Raw genomic sequence first — 20,330 nt, forward strand, 5'->3', positions numbered from 1 at the left:
GCTTACAGAAATAAAGTGCGAAGTATTATCATGTACATGACTTTTAAATAGTTTAGCAAAAAGAGTAAAGAGAAAACAATAAACACGAAATGAACAGATGGTGAATCTGCATGCAGAGTGTACAGATGTTCTTTGTCCTATGTCAAATTTTCTGAAAAATTTTTAAGTATTCAAAATAAAAATTTGGGGAAAATGTATGTATTGTATATGCTTACATGTATCTAGGCACAAAAAGTAAGATGGGGATGTTTCAATTCATAGTCATAGGAATGGAGAAACAAGTTCTGGGGAGAGGATGTGTCTTTTCTGAGAGATGCTGATGTGACTTAGTACTTGCTATAAATGTTGTAGGGTGCTTAGGTGATCATTGAGGTAAGTGCTTGGAAGAGGAGTTATAGAATAAATTACATTTAGAATAGTCTTGATTTTAATTGGAACTGAGATGCCCATGAGGGTTCTAAGTGATACTCTGATTATGGCTGAACTCCCAGGGAACACAAGTGCAGGAGGTGTATTTGGAAATGCCCTTAGTATCAGCACCAGTGGGCAGAAGGGAGAGAATCAGGATTGGGCTGATGGAGAAGTTGGGCTGGGATTCAGACTCAACAGGTCTCAACTGGCATCGCTCAGGGAGCTCAGAAGCTGCCTTACGGAGCTGTCCCACTTGGCACAAGGAACTGGGCCTTTATCTACCAGTATATCCTAGTCATTTTTTGCAGGATGCCCAGGGAAAGGGGGCATAAACGTAAGCAAGCTAAATCTCTTTAGTCAAGGCAATTCCCAAAGAGAGCTGTCAGCTGGTGAACTTTCCAGCATCTGCACCAATAGATCCCTCGGTCCTCAAGGTGGAATGCCTCTGGAGGGTGCAGCATAACATTCATAAGACACTGCTTCTGTGTTTCCTTCATATATTGTTCATGCTTTTTATACAAGGCATGCATAAATAATTGCCTATAATGATTGACATATAATCATTTATAAATGTTATACATTGTTAACATATTATTTCAAAATTCTAATTTTCTTCAGCATGTGTCTTAACTTCTTCAATTCATGGCATGTTATGGAGACCATGGATTTTATCAAAAAGAAATAAGTTAACTTGAGAAAGAAGACATATGCTTCTGAGACTCAAAGGCAAGGTGAAGATAATACATTGGCACGTAAGGATTTATAAACAGCCTTTATACAAATTCCCACAAATATTAAGTGAAAGAGGAAACTAGAATTTAGAATTTCTGACACCTGAGTCCAGTGGTTTCATCCCTACACCAGGGACACGTCTGTTAACACTACGCCTTAATGCAAACTTTGGACTCACTTTTATGACCACAGGACAAGAAAAGCTTGTCTCAAACATCTCTAATGGGTGCAAAGCCTGTGCTACAGGGTTACAGTGGAAGAAACAGAATGGATAGTTTATTATTAGACACGCTATAATTACCCTGCAAAACTTTCCAGAATCTACAAGGGTGTGTAAAATGGTCATTTCTTTAAGGTTACAGCCACAATTCTCAACCCAAGATGAGAGTCCTCTTTCCTATGGAGTTCAGTGTTCCTCCCCCAAGATCAACTCATTCCCTCAATTGCTGGACAGGCCTGGGTCTTTTCATTTGAGGCCACCCCTCAGGCTTCCACTTTTGTTGTAATCGTGGAATAAATTCTCTTTTGTCCTCTCCATAATCCCCTTGACTGCACTTCCCAGGATTCCACTCCTTGTCCTCATTCTGATATGGGTATTTCATGATTCAGATCAATTCTGTATGTCTGTAAAGGGGTCAGTCTTTTCTCACTGGAGATCTGGGGTACCTTTCCGAGTATCTCATGTGTTACTATGGGCAAAGTCTGTGCTTTGGAATTGCCAAATGTCTTCTACATTTTTATTATGCTTTAAGTTCTAAGGTACATGTGCAGAACGTGCAGGTGTGTTACATAGGTATACACGTGCCATGGTGGTTTACTGCACCCATCAACCCATCATCTACATTAGGTATTTCTCCTAATGCTATCCCTCCCCAACCCCCATGCCTTCTATTTTTATTCCATCTTATATGTGAGCTAAATAGCTAGAAAATGAATAAAGACAGGTAGTCTCTGCTGTACCATAGAAAGAAAATTATAAAGATACTGGGGCACTCAATGCTTACTTGAAACTCAGATAATTCCAATTCATTTTCCTTATGTGGCTTAAGCTCCTCCCTCCTGCTCTATGGCTGGTTTTCTTAGTCTACTCTTGATCTTCTCAAATTAGTGAATTTCATATTATAACCACACATCAGCAGAATCATCAGACATTGCAACCTGTTCATGTTTCAGACAATATTTATATTTAATTTGTATATTATTTATTTTTCATTCTTTTTTCTTTCTGCCTGCTCAAGCACGCCTTTTCTCATTTGGGACATCTGCCTGGGTGTGTTTGCACTATTGGTGGAAAAGATAGCAATGACACATTCTCTTGACAATAGGTTGTATTTGGTAAGGGAATTGGACACAGTTCCAACTGCATATGGAGAATGTTTGCCCATGATTCTTAATAGGAAATATGAATTTAAATATAAAACACATAGACAAATATGCACTCCATGGTAAAGAATCAGAATTTTCTTGTCAGTTCCCTTTAGAAATACTTAGAGCTGTTTGTTTTTCCAAGTACTGGCAATTAAAACTGTGGGGAATGAAAAATTAAACAGCTTTACAATCTACTCTTTCATTAAATAAGCTTTTTAATTGAAAGTGAATATCTGTGTAGTAGAGTGAGCTTTAGAGTCCCAAAGACCTCAACTTTCTTCTTAGCTTTGCTCCTGATTACTCTGTCTCTTCCCAAGTCGTGTAACCTTTCTGCAAACTTAGGATTTTTAATGTATATTCTCTATGTGTATTTAAGACTCTAAATCCACCCATTATATATTTACACCTCAAAAAGAGGGTCCGTTTTACTCATTAGGACTTCTGTATGTGCACCATACTTTGGAATTATTATACTCTTTATTCATTCAAAAATTATTTTTTGAAGGCTTCGTTTTTGATAGGTGTACCCCCTGGCCATCACAGAGCTTAAATTCTAGTGGGAGAGTAGGACTTGAGATAACTGAATCTATGACTGCAATGATAATTACTGATGATTATATATACTGTGAATGAAAAGAGCAGGCTGCTCTTAGGGAGCATCATGGAAGGAGAAAATTCAAATTGGTGGGGTGGTGTGTCGTCATTCGAGTTACATTTCTTCATCAGAGAAAATGCAAGAAGGTTGAACCTGAAGAATGAGTTAGGAGAACTGAAGCAAAACAAACAAACAGAAAATATTCTGGGCAGAGAGAATAATATACACACTAAGTCCTTTCGCTGGAATTAAGTTTGGATCCCCCAAGAATGCCAGGATAGATAAGTCATATTCAAGAGAGACTAGCTAAAAAATTCAAAACATAGCCAGGCCAGATACTATAGGGCCATGGGAAGTCTTTGAAGGATGTCTTACATCAGACCACATAATCTGCTTTGCAGCTTCTACAAAGATTGTTCTGGTTGCTCTGTGCAGAATTATTTGGAGGGAGGCAAAAAATGGATGTGGCGAAACCAGTTGAGATGCTACCATGGCATCCTCTGCACGATGCAAGTCCATTAGAACAATAATAACAATGATAACAGCCAAAACTTTAGAACTTAAAAATGGTAGCCACTGGTCTCTGTGCTTTAGGTGTTATTAACTGGTTAAACATATTTGAGACAGGTGAGGGCATTGGGATGAGAAGGGAACAAATTACAGAAATATTACCGGTATTATTAATTTTATTGTTATTACATATATTATGTATTGCATTACTTATATTACGGGTAAGATTAGCCAACCAGAAAACAAACCTGATACGAAGTATAAAAAGTGAGGGAAATACAAGTATTAAAGAACAACACTTAAGGTTCCAATTTGTGCAACCAGGTAGATAAACAGTTCCCAAGAAAAGGAAAATTTGTGGAGAGGCATGTTGCACAGCGAATGCCCTATTTTTGACATTGAGATGCCTGTTTGATTGTCTCAGCAGACCTATGAGGTTGGAGATGATCATCCCTACACTAGAGATGATAAACATCAGAGTTTGAAGTCATCTGGGCAACACAGCAAGACTCTGTCTCTACAAAAAAAAAAAAAAAAAAAAAAAATAGCCAGAGGTGGTGGCACATGCCTGTAGTTGCACTACTTGGGAGACTGAGACAAGAGGACTACTTGAGCCCAAAAGTTCAAGACTGCAGTGATCTATGATCCTACCACTGCACTCCAGCCTGGGTGACAGAGTGAGACCCTGTCTGTTTAAAAAAAAAAAAAAAAAAAAAAGAGAGAGAAAGAGAAAAGATAAGCATCTAGTTGCATGGAAATGAGAATAACATTTTCAGGCACTTCTGCAGGCACTCGGATGGGTGGGCCTGACATCCCTACAGACATTTCTGAGTACACTATGTAGGAGACTTCAGTATTTTATTTCTCTTCCTCTCCAACCACCAACACACAAAAAGTATGGTGATCCCATAAGCTAAACTTGAATAGAGAAATTGCCATTAAAATTACTTATTTTAAAAAATTCATCCATCAATTTTTTAATAATTATATCAATTATTATAGTTGATAATATGATATTATATGATATTATAGTTGAAACTATATGAAACAACTCATATAGTTTCATTTCAGAAGTCAGATGAAGCAATAGAACTTTTTCTAAGAATTTTTTTTTTCCTGAATTATAAACATGGGCCTAGATATTATGGAGAGATCTGAGTTGTGGAAAGACAGCAATTTATTCACATTCTTATTAATTATTTTGTAGATCACTTTTATACTATCTAAAGAAGGTAGGTTTTAAAAATATTTATTGATAATTTCTTTAAAACTCTAGGAGAAATTAGCATTACAAAAACAAAACACATATAGGGTCTCAGTTAAGTCAAAGTCAGCAGATTTATGTCAAAAAAAAAAAAAAAAAACTTCAATGCCTGAACTCATCACTGAGTTGTCATGGCAACCATTTCATTTTTCTATTGTGAGGAGACAATTAGGTGCTAACCCGGGTGTTAGCACAAGCTGTTTGAAAGATAAGCTCCCATCTTTACATAAGAGGCGGAGTTGTTGGATTTTCATTGTTGCCACAGGCTCTATAGGAGTTATTATTGATAATTATGCTTTATGGTTTAGTGAATATATCAAAGATGGGTTAGAGAAAATGTAGGTGGCCACCCTCAGGACAGCAGAGTCCACTCCTCCTCTCTTGAGCCAGTTTAGGAAATACTTACTGCAGGGAAAGTGTGTGCCCTGGGAGCCTCAAGCTCTTTCCCCTTCCCACCGAGTACCTTTTGCCTTTCTGTTTTCTGTGATTATGCCAGGCATGGAGCCAAAGATTGGAAATGGAATCTCTATCTTTGTGTGTCCAAGACTTCCTTATTTAACATCACCAATTAAGTCCCCTCTATTTGCCACCCACAGTGGCAGACACTGGAGATACAATGGTGAGCTAACCAGCTATGCTTCCTGGTGGAGGAGATACACTACTCTCTCTGCTCCTCCTCCCTCTCTCTCTCTCTCTCTTTTACCCACATGTGCACATTTAAATATGGAGGCAAAAGTTGCTTTGAGAACTTGCCTAACAGAACAGTATTCCCTAGTCTTGGTTAGAAAAGTCTTTGCTGAGGAAGTGAAGCTTAAGTGACTCTCTGAAGGATGAATAGAAGATAACAAAGTGGGTGGGGTAGAAGAACATACTAGGGGAAGAAGAAACTACAGGCAAAGGCCTTGTGACAGAAGGAAATATAGCATATTTAGGAATATGAAAGAAGACAGAGTGGCTGTGGGGACCATCATGAACTGAGAGATAGAAGTTGAGTGACTTCGAATTTTGCATGGATTTCTCAAATGAGTGAGGACCACTTCATTCATCAAACATACATTGAACTTGTTTCTTGCTCCAGGTACTAAGATGCAAGATAATTTAAATATAGCCCATGCCTTTGATTTCATCACTTCTAGATGCTCCCTCAATCCCTGATTCCCACAATGTATTCTGGTTCTCTACCTATTATGTTACTACTTTTCATTTTGTATTCAAACTCAGACTTACAGGATTAAATAAAATGTTGGAGATGACACAGTTAGCAAGTGGCATAAGCCCGCATCCAAATCCAGCATGCTTGACGCCAATTCTATTGCACTTGTCATATCTTTTGCTGTACAATATATAGAACATATGGAATGTTAAGTCTAGCAAGGGGACACGTATAAAAGAAATATGCAGCGAATAATCACAAATTGTGATTAGTGAAACAAAGGAAAATAATACATCCTATAAGCGAGTAAAACAAGATGGGCATAATTTAGACTTGAAGGCCAGAAAAGGCTTCCCCAAGGAAGTAAGGCAGAGTCCTGAAAGACAAGTAGGAGGTAGCTAGGTAAAGATGGGTGGGAATAGCATCTAAGGCAGAAGGAACAACATGTGCAAAGGGCTTCAGGATGGATGGAGCATGGCTCATTTTAGAGATTTAGAGAAGGTAAGGGAAGTCAGAAGGAGGACCCCACAGAGTTCTTTGGGCCATGTGAAGGAATTTTATCTTCATCCAAAGTGTGGTAGAAATTTGAGCTAATGCAGCAGGACAGAGTTTTAAAGAAGAAAAGAATGAGACCTAGAAGAATCCTGCCTCTCAGTGTCTGGCAAGGAGTCAAAGAACATGTGGAAGACAAATTCAGAGGAGGTCAGGGGATAGAAGCCTGACGACAGGCCCTAAAGAGTGAGTGGTCAGGAAATAGGACTTTTTAGATCCCTCATCCAACACCTTGGTAACAAGAGGAAAGGGAAATGGGTCTTGGGAAGGCAAGATCAAAGTCATAAACTGCTCAGCTCCTACGCCTGGCCAGGCTTACTCTCACTGCATCTGCCTTGGCAGGATGGGCATCATTTTCCTGCCCAATCTCAAAGCTCTCACTGTTCCATTTAGAGGCATGGATTGAATGACTACTTGTTTACACTTTTGTCAACAGTGCAACAGTGTCATTTCAATTATTTGCTCTTCTTGGGCTTAAACCATTAAATAGCAGAGGGGCGTAATGAGGGGTTTCGAGTGCACAGTCACCCCAATGGGCAATTCAACTAGCCTAGGTTCCAGCTGTTGAAGTGATTTGCCCATCATCCAGAGACACCACAAGGCACATTACCTAGATGTGCTTCAGTGTGCCAGGCGCTCAGGGTGGAGAATGGGGGCGCCTGCCTCTACCCACAACCATGTTGCCACAATGGTGATCATGGAAAGGCAGGAAAACAAAGACATATACAGAGAAAAGTGTGGACTAGTGCAAGGTGAAAAGAGGAAGCTGAAGGGCAGGAAGGGAGCTATCATAGCTTGGTGGCAGGACAGGAAAGATGCAGTCCAACAGCAACAGAGGAAGATCAGCAAACATAAGAGCCAGTATTAACAAGAGGAAAGAGAAGGCTGGGATGAATCCGATCATCAAAACCTGTCAAAGTTCATCAGAAAGCCATTGTCGATGGCTTTGAAAACTGAGATAAGAACATACTTTGTTTCTGTGAGAATCTGACATTGTCTTCTTGTCGATGACACTGTTGGATCTAGTTTTAATGAACCCTTTACAAGTTGAATAGGCCCAAGAAATGCTTAGGACATTTGCCTTTTAACTATTTATTTGACATCAGTGTTTTCCACTTGATTCTTCTCTTTTTATGTTCATTAGAACTATGGAGATTACTTTAAAATTTGGCAAGATTTGACAGCATTGTACTAATACAAATGGAATATTTCACATCTTTAAAAACTGATTAAGCTCAGATTTAATTTCTTTTAAACTTACTGGTTGACTTGTAAAGTAATACAGAACTTCATAGTGTATTACCCAATATATTCCCCAGTGAGGTACAAGACAGCATTTTCACATTATAAGACAGAATCTGACATAGCTTCCTACAAAAAGGCTGGTAGGTTCCGTTTTGATGAATATGGCAGAGGATTAAAGGGAGCCCATGGATTCTGGCAGGAGTCATCTCTCCAGGATAACTATAGGGAAAATGCTGTGCCTTTGTACATTAAATCACTGCAAGGCAGAGATCTAACATTTTTAGTGCTCTCAAACCAGCAGGAATGGTCAATAACCTTTTAGATAACACAACAGGGCAAATAGTACCCGGTATTGGCTACATAAGAGAGTAAAATTCCTACCTTGCAATTGGAGAGGGAAAACATCTTGAAATCAAAATTGAGGAGTCAGAGAGCTGCTAGGGAAGAGAAATTCTGTGTACCACTGAATGTGTGGGCTGTGCTTGCACATGCCCAGCAAAATCAGTAGTGACTTTCCTGGAAGACTTGGCCACCAAGATGGTATGCAGCTTATTAGGATGGCATGGGTTGGGGATGAACTCTAAACTTTTCCAAGGATGTGGTCAATTGGAATAACAGCATTTCTCTGATTACACTATTTGGTAATAGACACTGCATCAGGCTTCCAGTCAGGAGAGCACACCACTGAGATGCAGGTGATTCCAAGCATGAACATAATCACTTATCTCATGCTCCGGAAACTGATTTGCATTCACCTGGAGCGCTCGCCTTACGTCTATCCAAATAAAGAATGCAGTTGGGTGTAGCCTTAATATCATGTCTGCCTGGAGATGTTAAATGAGAAAAACAAAACACAGTGAAACTAGGTCTTGTCCAATACTCATCTAGTTGCCTCCATTATTTATAATTCTATGACCAGATGCCTGTCCCACGCTATTTGGTGTGTGAGTGTATCTCTATCTGTCTATCTGGCATCTATTCAAAGTTAAGAGATCTAAGTAGAATAGCATAAAAATTATCTGCAGAGTATGAGGCCATCTAATAATGACACTTGCAATTTCTGGCACCAGTATGTGACAGGGACTGTGTTACCTACTCTTTACACATGATTTCTTTTCATATTCAGAACTGTGAGGAAGTCTTTGTGGTAATGGTAAATGAGGTAGGAGTTTATATCAGACATTCTAGTAACAAACTTCTTGGCATTGAATCTTGATTTTATCATTTGCCTGAGGTAAAGTAACTTGCCCAAAGTCACCCACTAATAATCCAAGGCCAAAGTCTGAAATCAGTTTTAACAACAAAAATATTTTTCCTCCCTTGAATCCTCTTTCTAAAGGATGCAAACTCCCGCCCCTGCCCCAGGGGTGGCGGGGGGAAACAGTATTTTTTTTTCCATTATATACTGGGTTCTTCCATCATCATGTATTATTTCATACTTTAGCAAAAACCCTCAGAGTACTGACCTTCAGGATGGCTGGAAGAATCCCAATTGCAAACATTCTGTCTCATTCTCAGCTATGTGACATTTACTTCACAAATATGTGAGCACTCCAATTAGGAAGCAATGGTTACAGGTAGTGAAGACAGAAAACACTGGTCTTAACTGCCAGGAACTTTCATTGCAATGTAATAATGTGAATGTTTCAAACATCTGTCAGATAATAATGTACCCTTCCTCTTTACTGTGACAACATTGGCTACATTTTCATTTTTATTACATAGTCACTGGGATTTCATAAGAATTGTGAAACTTCTCTGATCCCATCCATAGACTCCATTAAAGCCTTTTTGTCCTAATTCTCAACTGTCACCTGGGAACATACAAAACTGGTTTATTTCTCATAAAATAGTCAATGACAGATGAAATAGGAGTTTGAATATACTTTTTTTTTTTTTTTTTTTTTTTTTTGAGACGGAGTCTCGCTCTGTCACCCAGGCTGGAGTGCAGTGGTGCAATCTCAGCTCACTGCAAGCTCTGCCTCCTGGGTTCATGCCATTCTCCTGCCTCAGCCTCCCAAGTAGCTGGGACTACAGGCGCCCGCTATGGCGCCCGGCTAATTTTTTTTTTGTATTTTTTAGTAGAGATGGGGTTTCACCGTGGTCTCGATCTCCTGACCTCATGATCCGCCTGCCTCGGCCTCCCAAAGTGCTGGGATTACAGGTGTGAGCCACCGCGCCCGGCCTTGAATATACTTTCAAACAAAATGGAAGCAAACTAAACGAGATTTTCCCCCTAAAACAGGCTGTTGTTTTTCAGTGGATTTCATAAGAAGAAAATCATTTTAAAATGTGTTAAGATTGAATGAAAAATAACAGTGTAGAAAATAAATTATTTCATGTTATAGCCAATAAATAAATCAATAACTCTAACATCCTTGATGAGTGGTTGTTACATGCTAGTAACTGTTCTGTGTATTTACAGAGACCATTATTTGATCCCTACAACGTTATGAGATAGGTATTACTGTCATCCTCACTCCAGTAATGAGGAAACAGAAGCACACAAATAGAAAAAATGCTACTAACAGACTACAAATAATAGCTTTTCTTGAAACAGTGCTAAATGCCAAGAATATTGATCATACCTAATACTTGCTTCAAGTGTCGAACTTTCTGATTCACCAGAATTTCATAAGTGCATACTCTGCAGCAGACATCGTGTTTATTTTCCAGTCATTTCTTCTGTAACATGACATAGGTTCTTAAAAGATCACCTTGCCATTCAAAAATTTCCCATGAAAAAACACAGGACTTACAGGAAACCGGGTTAGAGACGAAACACTAAGAAACATCGTCAGTGACAGTTAAAAAAAAAAAAAAAAAAAAAAGACCAGAACCTAATAAAAAGTGGCATGATTTTACATATGTTTAATAGCTAAGAAACCCATGAATACTACAATAAATGTATCACTTCACCTGATAAAAAGTGACCTGAAATTTTTTCATGGAAGTGGATGCCAGCAGGATTGCTGCAGGAGGTTGACTGTAAAACTGTGGAAGGGGCAGGCTTACAGGCAGATGCCGGAATCATGGGTGTGAGTGTGCATTTTGTGTATTCCCACATAGCTGACTTCTGCAAGCAGCAGCTTACCGTGTTCACCTAGTGTTTCTTGCAGAAGAAATCACATGTTTACAAACATGAACTTTGTGGTATACTCAAATTGCTTCCTAATAGATCAATTTCTTCAGGATGAATTTGCAGTTTCAAAGCAACTTCACAGCACACACTGACCTCTCCTAAGCAGACCAGGTTAAGTACTATATGAGCCATAACTTCAGAAAGGGGCAAATGAAGGAATTATCCTGACTGGGGAGATGGGGAATGGTTTATGCAGAGGATGCCTGTGGATTGAGCATCAAATGTAACAATAGTATCAGGGGCAGAGCAGTGAGCAGAGGAAGGAAAAGCAAGAGACAATATACACTATGAAGAAATGATTTTGTGGGCAAATAATGCATCATGAATTCTTTAGTAGTTGAATTTTTTTCTTTTTTTTTTTTTTTGAGATGGGGTTTCACTCTTGTCACCCAGGCTGGAATACAGTGGCGCGATCTTGGCTTGCTGCAACCTCTGCCTTCCGGATTCAAGCAATTCTCCTGCCTCAGCCTCCCGAGTGCTGGGATTACAGGCACCCACCACCCCGCCTAGCTAACTTTTGTATTTTTAATAGAGATAGGGTTTTGCCACATTGGCCAGGCTGGTCTTGAACTCCTGACCTCAGGTGATCTGCCTGCCTCGGCCTTCCAAAGTGCTGGGATTACAGGAGTGAGCTACAGTGCCCGGAGGAATATTTATTTTTTAATTGACAAATACAAATTGTATAATACGTATACATTATGGGATGGCTAAATCAAGCTAATTAACGTACTCATTTATCTCACATATTTTTGTGTGTGTGGTAAGGAAACTTAAAAATGGCTCTCTTAGCAATTTGCAAATACAGAATGCATTGTTATTAATTATAGTCACCATGTTGTGCAATAGATGTCTTTCTTGCCTTCCTCCTGCAACTAGAATGGAGCTTTCTGATGGCGGGAAGCATGCCTGACGTGTCACCCTTGTGTGCACAGCACATACGTCAGTCCAGGCACTTGTATCTCAATAAAAATGGCGAACTTAGTGTGCTTTAAGTTTGATCAGATTTAAAAAGATAAAAGTACCAAAACTAAAAAATAGGTAAACCCATAAATGGATGACTGTACAAGTAGTGGAAGAGTAAGGTTTTTCATATACAGCCTATCTGAAAACTACAGCTAACAGTGATTTACCAAACGTGGTCAAGCATTAACATCCCCTAAACCAATGGTTTGACACCACGAAATAGCCGCATAACACTTTTCTGAGTAAATTAAATTTTTATATAGATAAAAGTGGTGATTCATTAGTATTCATATATTGTTACATCAATTATGGAATTATTAAAGACATCAATAGTAATAAGATGATTTCTCAAAAATGTGAAATTGGGTTTTTCCTGATAGTTCTAGTCTTATATCTATCTCTGTGCCCTGTGAATTATTTTTCTTGACTCCCTTTTGTGTTTTTGAACAGTACTGAGAATACTCTGGTTTTCAAAGTTGAAGACCCATCATTATTACAACTATTAACAGCTTTCCTTGAAATCTATCAGAATATTCTTCAATTAAACTGATTTTGAAACCTACACAGGAGAGTTGGCAAATTCCAGAGTTGGTTGTGAGCACTATGTAACAAGTTTTCAAATTTCTTAACATCCTAGCAATTGAAAATTAGACACGGAACTCAGTTAGCACTAAATGTTATATGATCTTATAAGGCAATAAAGGCATCTTGTGATATGCATTCATATTTTATCCAATAATGAACTATTTAGGCCAAGATGAGAAAATGGCATGGAGCATGTTCAACTGAGCTTTGCCTGGCATTGAATTCACCACATATTTATGCACTTTAATAGAATATTTGCTGGTACATTTCTATCTGACTAGACATGAATAGGAGTGGGCTTTATAAACACTATTACTTAATCAACAACCTATACATAAAAAGTTTAAAATATATAAAGTGGTTACAGTGAAAGCCGTATCCTTAGATCTAAACCCCAGAAACCTAACCTGGCAGAAAATAAATATTAACAGATAACATTTCCTGGGTACTGATTTTCCAGGCACTCTGCTAAACCATTTTTATATATTAACTGGTTACTTCTTCGTAATGACCATATGAGGTACAAACTATTATGATTTTCATGTTACAGTTCAGAAAACTGAAAGACAGAAAGAATAGTTATAGCTATGGGTTCTGCACATCGGACTTTTTTTTTGTCGCCCAGGCTGGAGTGCAGTGGCGTGATCTTGGCTCACTGCTAACTCCGCCTCCTGGGTTACAAATAAAGGAAAGTGATGTGAAATACCTAACCTTAAACAGGGCAGTGCATTATACAATAAGCATCAGGTAAAATAATAACCATGGGACTAAATATAGATATGCTATAATTTACTAAAGAATGTACTAAAGAAGATGGTGGGTGAAAACTCATAACTTCAGTGTGAGCCTCCTACCTCACCAAAAGCCAAAGAGTCAGTAGCCTAGCTTCCCTGCTAGGCTTAGTGGGAGCAGGTCCCTGGGGACAATTACCTCTGAGGTCTCTGTGGACTGAAGCCTTCTTAGCCTTCATACCTACATATAGTCATGTGCCACATAATGACATTTTGATAAACAGATTCTATTTTTATCATGCTTAGTCTTTGTTTTAATTAATTGATTAATTAATGATTTTTGAGATGGAGTCTCACTCTGTCTCCCAGGCTGGGAGTGCAGTGATGTGATCTCCGCTCTCTGCAACCTGTGCCTCCCAGATTCAAGTGATTCTCTTGGCTCAGCCTCCTGAGTACTGGGATTACAGGCACCCGCCACCACACCTGGTGGGGTTTTGCCATGTTGGCCAGGCTGGTCTTGAATGCCTGACCTCAGGTGATCTGCCCGCCTCGGCCTCCCAAAGTGCTAGGATTACAGGTGTGAGCCACTGCACCTGGCCTATGTTTAACTATATTTAGATACATAAATACCACTGTGTTACAATTGCCCACAGTATTCAGTATTGTAACATGCTGTAAAGGTTTGTAGCCTAGGAGCAATAGGTTAAACCGTTTAGTCTAGGACTTTAGTAGACTATGCCACCAAGATTTGTGTCAGTACACTATGATGGTTGCACAGTAACAAATTACCTAATAATGCATTTCTGAGAACACATTTCTGTCATTAAGTGATGCATGACTGTACTTATTAAAAAATAAGGCTGGGCATGGTGGCTCACGCCTGTAATCCCAGCACTTTGGGAGGCCGAGGCAGGAGGATCACGAGGTCAGGAGATCAAGACCATCCTGGCTAACACGGTGAAACCCCGTCTCTACTGAAAATACAAAAAAAATTAGCCGGGCGCAGTGGCACGTGCCTGTAGTCCCAGCTACTCAGGAGACTGAGGCAGGAGACTCGCTTGAACCCGTGAGGCAGAGGTTGCAGTGAGCTGAGATCGCACCGCTGCTCTCCAACCTGGGCAATAGAGGGAGACTCTGTCTTAAAAAAAAAAAAAAAAAAAAAAAAACTTACATATTACTTATTAATAGTATGTGCTAGGCCCTACACTAAACACTTTATAAATACTTATTTAATCATCAAGCAAGACAACATTATGAGGTAGGTACTATTTTTATGCCCATTTTGCAGATGCAGAAGCTGAGGAGAAGTAATTTGTCCAAGGTCACAAAACTAGTAAATGGGAATTGAACTCAGATAGACTAGCTCTAGAATCTGCATTCTTATCCACTATGCTACGTAAAGAGGATTCAGGGATGGAGGGGCTGTAGAAAAAATATGATTAGTGAAGTTTATTTCAGTTTTCACATAGTTTTGAAGTGTCACCGGAGACTGCAAGATTTTTTAAATGAAAATCAAAGTCTTGATGGTCTCTAGTTTAAAAATGATGAAACTAAACACTTCATAAAATAAACATGATAGTTGTAGAGTCCTAAATTGCTAAGTAGTCTTTGTTAAGAAAAAGTATGTATGTTACTGGGTACTTAGTCAAAAGACAACAAATTGTTCCACCAAAAGACGCATGTACTCACAGCACTTTTCACAATAGCAAAGACATGGAATCAACCTAGGTGCATCGACAGTGGGCTGGATAAAGAAAATGTGGTACATATATACCATGAAATATTATGCATCCATAAAAAAGAACAAACCATGTTGAACTGTAGGCCATTTTTCTAGGTGAATTAACACAGAAACAGAAAATCAAATACCTCATGTTCTTACTTATAAGGTGCAGCTCAACATTGGGTAGTCATGGAGATAAAGATGACACTAGACACTGGGGGCTAATAGAAGAGTGGGCAAGGGTTGAAAAACTACATATTAGGTACTATCTTCAGCACCTGGGTGTGGAATTATTCATACCCCAAACCTCAGCATCATGCAATATACCCATGTAATAAACCTGCACATGTACCCCTGAATCTAAAAGTTGAAAAAAGAAAACATATGTATACACACATACAAATATACATAAGCATATATGCATGTATAATTTATAATTATAAATAATAAAACAAGAAGTCTGAATAATTTCATCAACTGCAAAATTCACTCATGAGCAGAGAAACAGAAACAAAACCTAAGATCCCATAGGTTTGTTGACATCCTTTTCCTTTTTGAACTAAGCCATGGTTTGCAAATCTCTCATAAGTACGGTGACAGTGGTGACAAAAATTGTCTATGTCTATAAAGCCCTGTGACCATGTAAAGCCTTTCTTGAACAGTGTAGCCTGGCAGGGTGGAATGACATTAAAAGTCTAAAGGTATGCTAGTAGGGAAATATGAACTTTAAAAATATGAACTAATTCACACTTTAAAGAGTCATTAATTCAACATTGTTTTGTCTTTCTATGTTACATTCATTATGTATTATAGTCAGCAGCTGGTAGCTCCTTTTAACCGTTTGGAGACATACATATTCAAATTAATGTTGGCTAGAAAACTGTATTCTTTCCAGACAAGATGGCAAAGTTGTCTTTGATTTCACTAGGGCCTCCGTTTGAAGGATTAAGATCAGAAATGTCCAGGCAGCCAATATGTCTGATGGAAATTTTTGTACAGCGATAGGCTGTTTAACTAGTGAGTTATAGGTAGGAAAGAGGTGTCCATTAGACAAACACACGAGCCTATCCATTGTATGTTTATCAAGTGCCTTCTTTGCAGACATAATAATGTCCCAGAAAGACAGATCCTGCCTTCATGGAACTTAAGACCTAGCAGGAAAATGGGCAGAAAAATGATCAAGATACTGAGTGCATAATTACAACAGAGACAAATGATCTAAAGAAGTCCTTTGAGAGTGTATCAGTAAAGAAGCTGGCCTAGACTTGAGGCTGTGAGTGAGGGCAGCCTGGGATGGGTGTGCTAAGAAGAAAAGGAGGAACGTTCCATACGTAGGAAAACAAAAATAAAGAAAAGGGGCATGGAGAAAAGTTCTGTGATTGAATGAGTACAGTTCATTCACGATCTAAAGGACAGCCCAAATGGATGGAACCCTGGGAAGGCAAGACAGGGGATCGGCAGGTCAGGGAGTTGGGAAATAGTGGACAATTAGTCTAAAAAAGTAGGCAAGCACAAACCATGAGGGGCCTTGTGAACTCCCTTAAGAATGGGGGCTTTATCATCAGATCAGTGAGAAGGCATAGTTGTGGAATACCATAGTCGAACACATTGTCCAGGAACTAGGCTTTCCATGGACAGAAAAGGCAATGGTTGCTGGTTGTTCCATTTAAATAGACTTTAAAAGTCATGCAAAACACAAATATGACTGAACACATTGGGGGCGGGGTGGGGGGGTCTGGATCATGGTGGCGGGTATTGTAGACCAAGGCAAGTTGCATGTAGCTTTACTCTTAAGGATCACACACCTCCCTACGTTCTTCTACCATCAATTTTTCATATTTACATTGGACAGCAAGCAATTAGTTGATCTACCCATTTCTTGAGGAAACGAAAGGAGACAAGGACAGAAATAGGGGCACCATCCAAACTGCAAATGACCCAACTCCAGAATAAGGCGTTGCATCTCATTAGTAATTTGACAATATAGAGTAGACGAGCCAACATCACTAGATCTTGTTCACTTGTCATTTGTGTTTTATAAGACAGAATTAAGCAAGAAGGTCTTAGTTTTCAGAGAAACTCAACTCACTATTCAGCAGATAGGGAAAAGGCATGCCTTTCTAGAAAACAATATAAAAAGAGACATATATTAAGATAAAGACTTCTCAAAAGGCCCCAGAATCTCAATGTAGGAAGAAATCATGGAGTGTGAACCCTCTTTTACATGTATGAAAGATAAAACCTAACCACACCTTAATCAGGATTACAGATTTCTATGGTCTTCATGTCTTTATATTTAGCTGCCACTTCAATTAGAAGTCCTTCAAATATGATTAAAGGTTTACTCTGAACTTTAATATAAGAGACTTCTCTAGGGCAAGCATGTGCATGGATTGACCCAATAGCATTCAATCAATTAATACATGCATATGCTCTCCGATAACTGTACAGAGTTATTGTGCTTTCCTTTATTTATCAAAATGCCCTGAAGATTGCTTTATCTCCTAGCCATAGTCATTCTTGACATCACTTTAAGTGTTCAGACCCCCACTGCAGTCATTTTATTTGTAATAGTGCCTTGTGTGTTGTGTCTCCTAGCTCTACATACAAACTACCACGCTTACAATCTCCATGAACTTAAGTGCATCAGTGGCGCTGGGGATGCTATACATGCCGAAAGTGTACATCATCATTTTCCACCCTGAACTCAATGTCCAGAAACGGAAGCGAAGCTTCAAGGCGGTAGTCACAGCAGCCACCATGTCATCGAGGCTGTCACACAAACCCAGTGACAGACCCAACGGTGAGGCAAAGACCGAGCTCTGTGAAAACGTAGACCCAAACAGTAAGTAACTCTCCGTTTCTTTCATCTTCCCATCCTGCATCAGGAAGCTCTAGAAGATGTGGGGTGTGCTTGCCTCTCTGGAGAAATACTGTGATCGTTCTTGTCTTATGGGCTGGGTTGCCTTGGTGAATGCCAGCTTCTGCTCTTTTGAGTTTGACTCATTCCTGCCACCATTTTCTTTTTGTTCCTTGTTGGAAAGAAGCTTTTGGAGGCTCTGCTTCAGAAGTGTGAAGCCTACCCCTTCCCTTGCTTCTTGTCCTCTGGTACTGAATCCTCCAACTGACAAATGCACCTATCAGGTTGTTCTTTTCTTGCACCCTTCCTGCTAAGGCAACAACTTTTTGTCAGGGAAACTTCCATACTTAATGAACTGTATCGGTGGGAATTAATTAGAATTTTGGAAGCGTAACTTTTTTCCTCTAGCATGTGAATGTTGAAAAAGTTATTGTGTACTAATCAGGTCTTCTAGAAACATATAAAATATTGGAAAAAGTTGTCAAACTTTAATCCAGGTACACAGGGCCAGACACTACCATGATAATGGCATCATACTGTGGGGAAAAAAATATCTACCATACCGCTGGAGAAGAGTTTTATTCTATGCAAGACAAACCTTAGGGAAGAAATCAAGGAAAAAAAACATTGGATTTCAGATGCTATTATGTGGCATATCTGCAAAACTCTAGGAGCCTTTAGTCATGCATGCAAATGTCCCCAGGTAAAATGGGCATATAGCTATCACTTTGTAAGTAACACAAGACCAGCTCAAAGGTTAAATGCTTAGAATTCCCAATTGCTAACTTTACTAACAATATGGTGGTAAGAGTAAATTTCAGATTTAAAATACTAGTTTTAAGATTTGTTTTCCAGGAATATTTTGGCTAGTTGCATTTAGAATGAGGCAGATTCAAATATTTGTGATACTTCCTGTTGTTTAAGGCAGAAGGGATTTCAGGTTATCCATTAAGTCATTCACGACCTATTGTATTTCAGTTAGAAGCTGATCTTGGTGTCAAATGCTTAATGCCAAATAGAAGGAAGTCTCAATTTTAAATACTCTTGAAGAAATCCTTTTTGCTCTGCAAATAAGAGAGATATCTTTAATAAAAACCAAGAAGCCAACTGGGTTTGATCCTGACAAACACTACACAAAGAACTGTGATTTTGGCCTGTCTCTATTTATGAATAGTTGAGTGAATGCCGTGAAATACTTTGAAAATATGTAGACAAAGTAACACGGTTAATTAACAACATTGTGGGCTCCAGTTTGACTTTTTGACAGAAGTCCTAGGACAAGTCTAAAGGAACATACTGAGAAGGGAGGAACAGAATGAATGATAGGCTCTGTTGTGTCTCCAGAGCAAGTGGCCATTTGAGAGGAGGGCAAGTGGATGGTGACTTGCTGTGGCATTCAGTGTGATGTAGGAAGAGGCTTTGGGTTGAGACATACCTGGGTTCAAATGTAAACCACTCCATTTACCAGCCATGTGGCATTAAGAATCACTGAGCTTTTCGAAAACTCAACATAATTATGTATAAAAGAGATAATAACTATGTCATAAGTGTATCACAAAATACTATATTGAGAAAATACTATATCAACTAAATGTCAACGTCTTTCCCTTCCTGAAGAGGCAAAAAGCTTTGCTTAGAAATAAGTTTCAGCATAATTTATTAAGATATAGTAGATAAAAAGGTGCAGTTAAGTGTAGATTAAACACCACAGGGTAGATAAAACTCAATCCTCAAAAGAAGAATTTATGGCCGGGCGTGGTGGCTCACGCCTATAATCCCAGCACTTTGGGAGGACGAGGTGGGCGAATCACCTGAGGTTGGGAGTTGGTGACCAGCCTGACCAACATGGAGAAACCCCGTCTCTACTAAAAATACAAAATTAGCCGGGCATGGTTGCGCGTGCCTGTAATCCCAGCTACTTGGGAGGCTGAGGCAGGAGAATCGCTTGAACCCAGGAGGGCAGAGGTTGCAGTGAGCTGAGATCATGCCATTGCACTCCAGCCTGGGCAACAAGAGCAAAACTCCGTCTCAAAAAAAAAAAAAAAAAAAAAGAAAAAGAAAAAAAAGAGAAGAATTTATATGAACATATGTGTGCATCTATTATACCTATACCTGTATTGATAAATATATCTGTATATTTATAATTAGTGGCTTTTTATTATAGGTTGTCTTGTCAAATTTGCATTTCATAAAACCTTTTCTTGCAAATATTCCAATAACAGCTTTATTTTTGTACACACACACACACACAATTTAACTAGATACTGTTCAAAGTCAATAAGCAGAAAACATAATTGGAGGGCTATATTTACTGGGGAAAAAAGACGAAAGTAGAAGTTTTGAGTTTAGACAATTCAATACTATGCTATTTAAGAATTATTAACTTTCAAAAAACATTACTACTGTTGCTATTTAATGATGAGGTGCAATCCTTGTTGAGGCTTTTTTTGGGTATGACATTGGTTGTTAAAATGCTAACACTGACATTAATGCTAA

The 20,330-nt window shown here is 38.9% G+C and overlaps 1 protein-coding gene across 8 annotated transcripts in view; it reads left to right on the forward strand.

Annotated features, from left to right (window-relative positions):
• GRM7 (glutamate metabotropic receptor 7) overlaps positions 1 to 20,330 on the forward strand; it is an 880,478-nt gene that overhangs the window by 801,526 nt on the left and 58,622 nt on the right. For 7 of the 8 annotated variants that reach the window (XR_008624999.2, XR_010111388.1, XM_055110892.2 and 4 more), the window contains one exon: positions 17,573 to 17,819. Coding sequence is in view for 6 of the 8 variants with exons in the window: in XM_055110892.2 (XP_054966867.1) it covers positions 17,573 to 17,819 (247 nt within the window). In the remaining 2 variants the exon portion in view is untranslated. Of the gene's footprint in view, positions 1 to 17,548; positions 17,820 to 20,330 lie in introns of those variants that run through there. The other variant, XM_034955690.3, reaches the window with a different exon arrangement.

The sequence above is a fragment of the Pan paniscus genome, chromosome 2, assembly GCF_029289425.2.
Source record: "Pan paniscus chromosome 2, NHGRI_mPanPan1-v2.0_pri, whole genome shotgun sequence".
In the NCBI taxonomy this organism is placed as follows: Eukaryota; Metazoa; Chordata; class Mammalia; order Primates; family Hominidae; genus Pan; species Pan paniscus.